This window comes from Sapajus apella, unplaced genomic scaffold (assembly GCF_009761245.1).
Source record: "Sapajus apella isolate SASKATOON/1434 unplaced genomic scaffold, GSC_monkey_1.0 scaffold77, whole genome shotgun sequence".
NCBI classification, from domain to species: Eukaryota; Metazoa; Chordata; class Mammalia; order Primates; family Cebidae; genus Sapajus; species Sapajus apella.
In genome coordinates this window covers 6,425,368-6,435,790 of record NW_022437017.1, presented here as the reverse complement: position 1 = coordinate 6,435,790, position 10,423 = coordinate 6,425,368, and the positions used below count along the sequence as shown (strand labels likewise).

At 53.1% G+C, this 10,423-nt stretch overlaps 1 protein-coding gene across 1 annotated transcript in view; it reads right to left on the bottom strand.

Annotated features, from left to right (window-relative positions):
• Positions 1-6,259: 6,259 nt before the first annotated feature.
• ARRDC5 (arrestin domain containing 5) overlaps positions 6,260-10,423 on the bottom strand; it is a 10,178-nt gene continuing 6,014 nt past the window's right edge. Inside the window, exon 3 of the mRNA XM_032252184.1 lies at positions 6,260-7,399. Within this exon, the coding sequence (XP_032108075.1) occupies positions 6,872-7,399 (528 nt within the window). The 3' untranslated portion in view covers positions 6,260-6,871. The remainder of the gene's footprint in view (positions 7,400-10,423) is intronic.

Here is a 10,423-nt window from a genome sequence, read left to right as displayed (position 1 = left end):
TTTTTTTTTTTTTTTTTTTTTTTTTTTTTGAGACGGAGTCTCGCTCTTGTTACCCAGGCTGGAGTGCAATGGCGCGATCTCGGCTCACTGCAACCTCCGCCTCCTGGGTTCAGGCAATTCTCCTGTCTCAGCCTCCTGAGTAGCTGGGATTACAGGCACACACCACCATGCCCAGCTAATTTTTTGTACTTTTAGTAGAGACGGGGTTTCACCATGTTGACCAGGATGGTCTCGATCTCTTGATCTCGTGATCCACCCGCCTCGGCCTCCCAAAGTGCTGGGATTACAGGCTTGAGCCACCGCGCCCGGCAAGACATACTATTTAACAGAGTTTGGTGGCTCACGCCTGTAATCCCCATGCTTTGGGAGGCTGAGGCAGGAAGATTGCTTGAGCCCAGGAGGTCAAAGTTGCCATGAACTATGACAGCACCGCTGTATTCCAGCCTGCATGACAGAGCAAGACCTTGTCTCAAAATCAATAATTCATTTTGGCCAGGGACAGCGGCTCGCGCCTATCATCCCAGCACTTTGGGAGGCTGAGGTGGGCAGATCACCTGAGGTCAGGAGTTGGAGACCAGCCTGGCCAACATGGCGAAACCCCGTCTCTACTAAAAACACAAAAATTAGCTGGGTGTGGTTGTGTACGTTTGTAATCCTGGCCACTTGGGAGGCTGAGGCAGGAGAATCGCTTGAACCTGGGAGGGAGAGGTTGCAGTGAGCCGAGATGACACCATTGCACTCCAGCCTGGGTGACGGGGAGACTCTGTCTCAAAAAATAATACTAATGGTCGGGCATGATGGCTCACGCCTGTAATCCCAGCACTTTGGGAGGCCAAGGCAGGTGGATCACCTGAGGTCAGAAGTTCGAGACCAGCCTGGCCAACATGGTGAAACCCCATCTCTACTAAAAATACAAAAATTAGCTGGGTGTGGTGGCGAGCACCTGTAATCTCAGCTGCTCAGTGGCTGAGGCAGGAGAATCACTTGAACCTGGGAGGTGGACGTTGCAGTGAGCCGAGATCGAACCATTGAACTCCAGCCTGGGCAACAAGAGCAAAACCCTGTCTCAAGAAAAAAAACAAAAAAATCCGCAAATAATAATAATCGTAACAACAATAATTCATTTAACGGACTGACTTGTAATTAACCCGGCAGCCCAGCTAGACCTTGTCCACGTCGACCCCGGCCACGTTGTGGCTGCAGCGAGCGGGTGGACACCTGACCAGCTGTGGCCCTCCGGTGAGAAGGCAGAGGGTTTTGTCTCCGGCAGCTCAGGCTTGCTGCGGGAAGCCAGGGGTCTTTTAGCATGCAGGCCCTGGTCTGTCCCCACCCCCAGGACCTCATGGCGCCAGCTGCCCGCTGCCCCCTGCAAGGCGATGGCGGGCGTGGGGGAGGGGAGCCGCTCTGAGACCCACTGTCCCCTCCGTCGGCCTCTCCCAGGCCAGGAGTGTCCCACTGACTTGCACGCACATACATGGAATGCCTGAGGGGACCTGGGGCCAGGCCTTTCCAGGCCTTTGTGTCCTGTACCCTCCAGCCCTGGTGGCCCATCCGGCTCTAAGCTGGACATTTAAGATGTTCTGGAACTCCCGCGAGTCCTGCAGGCAGCCGGGCAGCTTCCTCGTCCATGTCCGCGAAGGACAGAGGCCTGGGGCAGCCGCCCGGGAACCAGATCCCACCGGGCCCTGCCACTCTATTCCTTGGGGCCGCAGCCACCCCCTGAGCTGCCCCCTCCCTGGAGAGCCGTGTCCAGGGTGGCCAGGCCCGGCGGCTCTGGGCACGGCCCTCCCGGTGCCAGCTGCCAGGATGTGCCAGCCGCGTTGGCGGGGAGAGAACAGACCGTTCTTGGCTCTTCCGGCTGCCTCTTTGTTCCCCGGGCGGAGGTGGGGGGCTGTTGTCTTGGCAACCAGCCCCTTTTCCCCAACACAGTCACTCGAGGTGAAAACTGGGGGCACCTCAGGCCCTGGGGGTTCAGGTTAGGAAGGGTCCCTGGTCGCCTAAGGTGGCCAAGGACCTCCCTCCTCCCCCCAGCCTGGCTTCCTCGGAGTTCATATTTCCTGGACGATGGCAGAGGCTGGGTCACTCCCCTTTTGGGGATTGGAATGCTGGAGGTGGTGGCAGCAGGGGGTGGACATTCCCGGAGGGGCAGGCACGGTGGTGGTGGCAGCTGCTCGTCCCCTGGCTGTCCCACGTCCCCCAAATGGGAGACCACAGCTGGTGTGGGTGACTTTGGTTCCCGGGGCGGGGGAGGGTTATTTTGGGAGTGGGGGCCAGGGAGAATGAGAGGCCCCTCCACGGGGCAGGAAGTGGGGCGGCCCCAGCTGCATTCTCCCGTTGGCCCACCTGGCGTGGTGGGTACCGCTGCTGCACAGGAAGCGTCCCCAACGCCCGCCTGTGTGGTCCACTGAGTCTAGGGCCTGGAGGCAGGAGGCAGCTGGCGAGGAGCGGGCAGGGCCCCGCTGTGGGGGGCTGCAGAGCAGGTCAGAATCTTCCAGAAGAGTCCCGCTGGGGTAACGGTGGTGCCTGTGGAGTGAGCGGTGACTTTGGTTCAGGCCATTTATATGCATTGGCTGGTTTAATCCAGCATCTTGAATGAATCCCTTTTACACCAGGGGAAACTGAGTTTCAGAAACAGAAGTGACTGGCCCAAAGCCATTCAGCACATAAACAGCAGAGGCCAGGCACGCTGGCTCACACCTGTAATCCCAGCACTTCAGGAGGCCGAGGTGGGAGGATCACTTGAGGTCAGGAGTGTGAGACCGTCGTGGACAACATGGTGAAACCCCATCTTTACTCAAAATACAAAAATTAAGCTGGGCTCGGTGGCTCAGCCTATAATCCCAGCAGTTTGGGAGGCTAAGGCAGGTGGATCATGAGGTCAGGAGTTCAAGACCAGCCTGGCCAGCATGGCCAGACCCCATCTCTACTAAAAATACAAAAATTAGCTGGGTGTGATGGCATGCGCCTGTAATCTCAACTACTTGGGAGGCTGAGGCAGGAGGATCGCTTGAACCCAGGAGGCGGAGTTTGCAGTGAGCCAAGATCCTGCCACTGCACTCCAGCCTGGGCAACAAAGCAAGACTGCATCTCAAAAAAACAAACAAACAAGAAAAAACAAAAATCAGATGGGTGTGGTGGACGGTTCCTGTCATCCCAGCTAGTGGGAGGCCAAGTCATGAGAATTGCTTGAACCCAGGGCAGAGGCAGAGCCAAGATCGCACCACCGAACTCCAGTCTGGGCAACAGAGCGAGACTTTGCCTCAAAACGACAACAAAAAACAGCATCGGCCGGGCGCGATGGCTCATGCTTATAATCCCAGCACTTTGGGGGACTGAGGTGGGCAGACCGCTAGAGCCCAGGAGCTTCTGGTTGCAGTAAGCTATGATGGTGCCACTGTACTCCAGCCTGGGTTACAGAGCCAGACTTTGTCTAAAAAAATACTCCTACTAATAAATACATAGCAGTGCTGGGATTCTCATGCATAGCACTTACTGCGAGATATATTAACTGCACAGAGCTTCCAAGTATATACTGCACAGTGTAGCTCTCAGCCAGGGGACACCGAGTGACCTCTGGGGACATGTGTGGTTGTCACTACCGGGGGTTACTCCTGATATGGAGTGGGTGGAAGCCAGGGATGCTGCTCAGCATCCTTCAGTGCCCAGGATGGCCCCGCCACAGACAAAGAACCCACCCCTAATGTAGAGTCATGCGTGGCAGCTCACGTCTGTAATCCCAGCACTTTGGGAGGCCGAGGCGGGCAGATCACCTGAGGTCAGTTGTTCGAGGCCAGCCTGGCCAACATGGTGAAGCCGCGTCTCTACTAAAAATACAATTAGCCACCTGTGGTGGCGGGTGCCTGTAATCCCAGCTACTCTGGAGGCCGAGCCATGAGAATCACTTGAACATGGAAGGTGGAGGTTGCAGTGAGCCGAGGTCACACCAGTGCACTCCAGCATGGTCAACAGAGTGAGACTCCGTCTCAAAAATAAATAAATAAGCTGGGCACAGTGGCTCACGCCTGTAATCCCAGCACTTTGGGAGGCCAAGGCAGTCAGATTGACTGAGCTCAGGGGTTGAGGACCAGCCTGAGCAACACAGTGAAACCTCGTCTCTACTAAAAATACAAAAAATTAGCTGGGTGTGGTGGTGTGCGCCTATAATCCCAGCTACTCAGGAGGCTGAGGCAGGAGAATCACATGAACCCAGGAGGCGGAGGTTGCAGTGAGCCAAGATCACACCACTGCCCTCCAGCCCGGGCAACAGGGCAAGACTCCATCTCAAAATACATGCATACATACATACATTTTAAAAATGTAAAAATCAATTTTGCCTATTCCATTTTTGCTGGTTCTAACTTGACTACTAGGATATTTATTGATTTTTTATTTTATCTTATTTATTTATTTTTTTTGAGATGGAGTCTCACTCTGTTGCCTGGGCTGGAGTGTAGTGATTCGATCTTGGTTCACTGCAACCTCCGTCTATTGGGTTCAAGCGATTCTCTTGCCTCAGCCTCCCGAGTAGCTGGGATTACAGGCTCACGCCACGATGCCTGGCTAATTTCATTTATTTATTATTTATTTATTTTGGTGACAGAGTCTTGCTCTGTCCCCCAGACTGGAGTGCAGTGACCCAATCTCAGTTCACTGCAAACTCCACCTCCCAGGTTCAAGCAAATCTTGCCCCAGCCTCCCAAGTAGCCGGAACTACAGGTGCGCACCACCACACCCGGCTAATTTTTGTATTTTTAGTAGAGATGGGATTTCACCCTGTTGGCCAGGCTGTCATGAATTCCTCACCTCAGATGATCCTCTGCCTCGGCCTCCCAAAGTGCTTGGATTACAGGCGTGAGTTACCACGCCTGACCTAGGAAATTTAAAATTACATTTGTGGCTAGGTCTGGTGGCTCACACCGTAATCTCAGCGTTTTGGGAGGCTGAGGCAGGCGGATCACTTGAGGTCAGAAGTTTGAGACCAGCCTGGCCAACATGATGAAACCATATCTCTACTAAAAACTGCAAAAATTAGCCGGATGTAGTGGTACGTACCTGTAATCTCAACTAGTCAGAAGGCTGAGGCAGGAGAATCACTTAAACCCGGGAGGCGGAGGTTGCAGTCAGCCGAGATCGCACCACTGCATTCCAGCCTGGGTGACAGGGTGCGATGTCTCACGCCTGTAATCCTGGCACTTTGGGGCAGATCACTTGAGGTTAGGAGTTTGAGACCATCCTGGCCAACATGGTGAAACCCCAACTCTACTAAAAATACAAAAATTAGCCTGGTGTGGTGGCGCTCCCTTGTAGTCCCAGCTACTTGGGAGGCTGAGGCAGGAGAATCACTTGAACCCAGGAGGCGGAGGTTGCAATAAGTCAAGATGAAACCACTGCACTCCAGCCTGAGCGACAGAGGGAGACTCTGTCTCAAAAACAAAACAAAAAAAAGGTGGATCAGAGCAGGGCAGACTCAGGGGACAAGGAGAAGTGGGAGATGCTGGGCAGTGTGAGGACAGAGCCCGTATGGCTTATGGATGGAAGGATCACACATGGGCAGATGGCACAGGCTTATCACCAGGAAGACTTTGGCATTGATCGCAATTATGGGGGAGGAAGCCTAAACTGCTGTAGGCAGAGGTCCGCAGGATCTGATTCGGGTGTGAGACCCACAGAGCAGTCCCGGGGCTCCACAGCAACCTCTGTGAATTACACCAGCACAGAGTGGCGCCCCCTTTGTACTGTCATATTGTGGGCGGTATTTCGTTCTGTTTTGTTTCTGAGACAGGATCTTGCTCTTCACCCAAGCTGGAGTGCAGAGGCACGATCATGGCTCACTGCAGCCTCGATTTCCTGGGTTCAATTGAGTCTCCCACCTCAGCCTCCTGAATAGCTGGGACTACAGGTGTGCGCCACTACCTCTGCTTAAACATTATATATATATATTTTATTTTTTTTTTTTGAGACAGAATTTCAGTCTTGTTGCCCAGGCTGGAGTGCAGTGGTGCAATCTCGGCTCACTGCAACCTCCATGTCCCAGGTTCAAGCAATTTTCCTGTCTCAGTCTCCAGAGTAACTGGGATTACAGGCACGCGCCACCACGCCCAGCTAATTTTTTTTTTTTTTTTTTTTTTGTATTTTAGTAGTGACAGGGTGTCACCATATTGGCCAGACTGGTCTCAAACTCCAGACCTCAGGTGATCCACCCACCTCGGCCTCCCAAAGTGCTGGGATTACAGGCGTGATTTTTTTTTTTTTTTTTTTTTGTAGATATGGGGTCTCACAATGTTGCCCAGGCCGGTCTCAAATTCCTGGTCTCAAGTGATCCTCCAGCCATGGCCTCCTAAAGTGCTGGGATTACAGGAATGAACCACCATGCCCAGCCCCCTTGGTACTGTTGACATGTGGGCTAAACAATTCCTGATAGTGAGGGCCATCCTGGGCACTGCAGGGTGCTGAGCAGCGTCCCTGGCATCCACCCACTCCACGCCAGCAGGACTGGCTTCTCCCCCGACCCCCTGAGGTCGCGACAGCCAATACAACCAGACATTAGCAGAGGAGAGAATCCCTCCATGTGGGACCCCTGATCTTGGCACTATGAGACCCCAGTAGGCTGGGGCAGACTTAGGGTGGGAAAGGAGAGCTATGTCGGGGTTGAGTCCAGGGAGGCCTTCCCAGGTTCTTTTGTCCATTCTAGGCATTCAGTGGTAGTTCTGGGATAGAAGACATGGATGTCTAAATTGCTAGAGTTTGGGGAGGTGGCTGACCACGTGCTGCCCATGCCACGACTCATCTGAGAGTCACCTGTGCAAGACAGAGGGCTTCCTCCCGGTAGAGACTGATAAAGCTTTTTTTTAATATTTAAAAGTTTGGGTGCTTAATTCTGGTGATCTGGGCTCACGGGTGACACTTCGTCCTCTGGCGGCTGGTCGCTGTCAGAGTCCACCGAGGCGCTGGTGATGATGATGGGAACCTTGGCCTTGAGGCTGGCCAGGGACCAGGGCAGGTGCACGGTGACGGCCAGCTCGTAGTGAGCATGCATGATGTCACCGTCCTGCGTGCCGCTGCTCACGGGCAGCAACAGCGGCAGCTTGAAGGTGCTGACGATCTTGGTGGTGTTGAAGCGGGTCATGGGGGTGCCGGCCTCCTGCCGCAGAAGCTCGCTGCTGTCCAGCCGAGACCGCCGCTCCGCGCTGGGCGTGAAGCCCTCGTGCTGCACGTGGACGTACAGGGCGAAGATGACTGTCTTGATGCATTTGCTGGTCTGGTTGTTGATCTCTGTCATGAAGACGACCTTCTCTCCCGGCGTGAATGTGTTCTTTTCCATCCGGATTTGCAAGCGGACGGTGCCCCGGCGGCAGCAGTCGTAGGAGACTTTCTTCTCAGCCTCCACAACCAGGGGGTTCTGGAAGAGGAGGGTGTGTGGGAACAGATGACCGTGAGGGATCAGGGCCACAAAATCCACCGGCCTGTCTGATCCAACCTGGGAGCTCCGCAAAGCCTGTGGGGCTTTGGGGGATCTCCAAGGAAGAGGCACTGGATGGAATCTGGAGCCCTGGGGATTTTGCAGCCAAAAACCTGGAGTCCTCTCTCGAATCACCTAGCATCCTCTTTTTTTTTTTTTTTTTGAGGCAGTCTCACTCTGTCGCCCAGGCTGGAGTGCAGTGGTATGATCTCAGCTCACTGTAACCTCTGCCTCCCGGGTTCAAGCAATTCTCCTGCCTCAGCCTTCCAAGTAGCTGGAAATACAGGCGTGTGCCACCACACCCGCTAATTTTTGTATCTTTAGTAGACATGGGGTTTCACCATGTTGGCCAGGCCAGTCTGAAACCCCTGACCTCAGGTGATCCGCGTTCCTCAGCCTCCCAAAGTGCTGGGATTACAGGTGTGCGCCACCGCATCTGGCCTTCTGTTCTTTTATCTTATAAAAAAATAATAGTTGCGGCCAGGCATGGTGGCTCACGCCTGTAATCCCAGCACTTTGGGAGGCTGAGGAAGGCAGATCACGAGGTCAAGAGATCGAGATCATCCTGGCCAACATAGTGAAACCCCGTCTCTAGTGAAATACAAAAATTAGCTGGGCATGGTGGTGCGCACCTATAGTCCCAGCTACATGGGAGGCTGAGGCAGGAGAATTGCTTGAAGCCAGGAGGCGGAGGTTGCAGTGAGCTGAGATTGCGCCACTGCACTCCAGCCTGGTGCCTGGCGAAAGAGCATGACTCTGTCTCTAAATAAATAAATAATAGTTGCAACCTGCTAAATGGATTTTTTCTGATATTGCCTATTTCTATTCTAGCCTATTTCTATTCTTGCCTAGTCTTTGTTTTATAAAAATATGGCCGGGTGCAGTAGCTCACACCTGTAATCCCAGTACTTTGGAAGGCCAAGGCAGGTGGATCTGCAGAGTCAGGAGTTTGAGACCAGCCTGGCCAATGTGATGAAACCCCATCTCTCCTAAAATTATAAAAATTAGCTGGGTGTGGTGGCACGTGCCTGTAATCTCAGCTATCTCAGGAGGCTGAGGCAGGAGAATCAGCTGAGCCTGGGAGACCGAGGTTGCAGGGAGCCGAGATGCAGCCCCACACTCCAGCCTGGGCAACAGAGTGAGACTCCGTCTCAAAAACAACAACAACAAAAAAAAAGAAAAAGAAAATGCTTCTATTCCACCAAATGGATTTTTGCAACCCACTCCTGGGTTGTGACCTGCGGTTTGAAAAACATTGCTGGCAGGCATGGAGGCTCACGCCTGTAATCCCAGCACTTTGGAGGCCAAGGCGGGCGGATCACCTGAGGTCGGGAGTTCAAGACCAGCCTGACCAACATGGTGAAACCCAGCCTTTAAAAAGAAAAAAAAGAAAGAAAGAAAGAAAGAAAAGAAAAAGGAACAAAAACATTGTAGCAGGAGCTCCTGCCTCTGGCTTCTCTTCAGCCTTCCCAGGAGCGCCTGGAGCTCCCCCTCCTCTCCTGAAGGCTGATTGCAGTCAGTTTCATTCTAAATCCCTGCAGTCTTATTCGAAAATTCGTAACATGCGTTAGGACCCTACAGGTGTGAAAGACCCACTGCCCTAATTCAAGACAAAGCTGGTAGTTCTGTCCTGGTCCTGAAGGAGGTACCAAGAGCTACCACAGTTATTTTATTTCCAACTGAGCTATTAAACAAAATTTTTTTTTTTTTTTTTGAGACGGAGTTTCACTCTTGTTACCCAGGCTGGAGTGCAATGGCGCGATCTCGGCTCACCGCAACCTCCGCCTCCTGGGTTCAGGCAATTCTCCTGCCTCAGCCTCCTGAGTAGCTGGGATTACAGGCACGCACCACCATGCCCAGCTAATGTTTTGTATTTTTAGTAGAGACGGGGTTTCACCATGTTGACCAGGATGGTCTCGATCTCTCGACCTCGTGATCCACCCGCCTCGGCCTCCCAAAGTGCTGGGATTACAGGCTTGAGCCACCGCGCACGGCCAAAAAAAATTTTTTTTAATGGAGTCTTGCTCTGTCACCAGGGTGGAGTGCAGTGGCAGAAAGTTGGCTTGCTGCAACCTCCGCCTCCCAGGTCTAAGCAATTCTTCTGCTTTAGCCTCCCGAGTAGCTGGGACTACAGGTGTGCACCATCACACCCAGCTTGTTTTTGTAGAAACAGGGTTTCACCATATTGGACAGGCTGGTCTTTGAACTCCCGACCTTGTGATCCACCCACCTTGGCCTCTCAAAGTGCTGGGATTATAAGCATGAGCCACTGCACCTGACGTAGACAGTTTCACTCTTGTTGCCCAGGCTGGAGTGCAGTGGTGTGATCTTGGGTCACTGCAACCTCCGCCTCCTGGGTTCAAGCGATTCTCCTGCCTCAGCCTCCCGAGTAGCTGGGATTACAGGCACACACCACCACGTCCAGCTAATTTTTGTATTTTTTATAGAGACAGGGTTTCATCATGTTGGCCAGGCTGGTCTTGATCTCCCGACCTCATGATCGGCCTGCCTTGGCCTCCCTTAGTGCTGGTATGACAGGCGTGAACCACTGTGCCTGACCTTAATTTTTTTTTTTTTTTTTTTTTAAATAGAGATACCAGCCAGGCGTGGCGGCTCACATCTGTAATCCCAGCACTTTGGGAAGCCAAGGCAGGTCAGATTTTTTCAGGTCAAGAGTTCAGGACCAGCCTGGCCAACATGGTGAAACCTCGTGTCTACTAAAAGCACAGAAATTAGCCGGGCATGGTGGTGGGCACCTGTAGTCCCAGCCTGCAGTCCCAGGCTGAGGCAGGAGAATCACTTGAACCCAGGAGGCAGAGGTTGTATTGAGCCAAGATCGTGCCACTGCACTACAGCCTGGGTGACAGAGTGAGACTTTATCTCAACAAAAAAAAAGAAGATCGGAAGAGGCCAGCCCTGTGACATTTGTCATCGTTCTAATGCTCTGATGACAAATGACTCCCT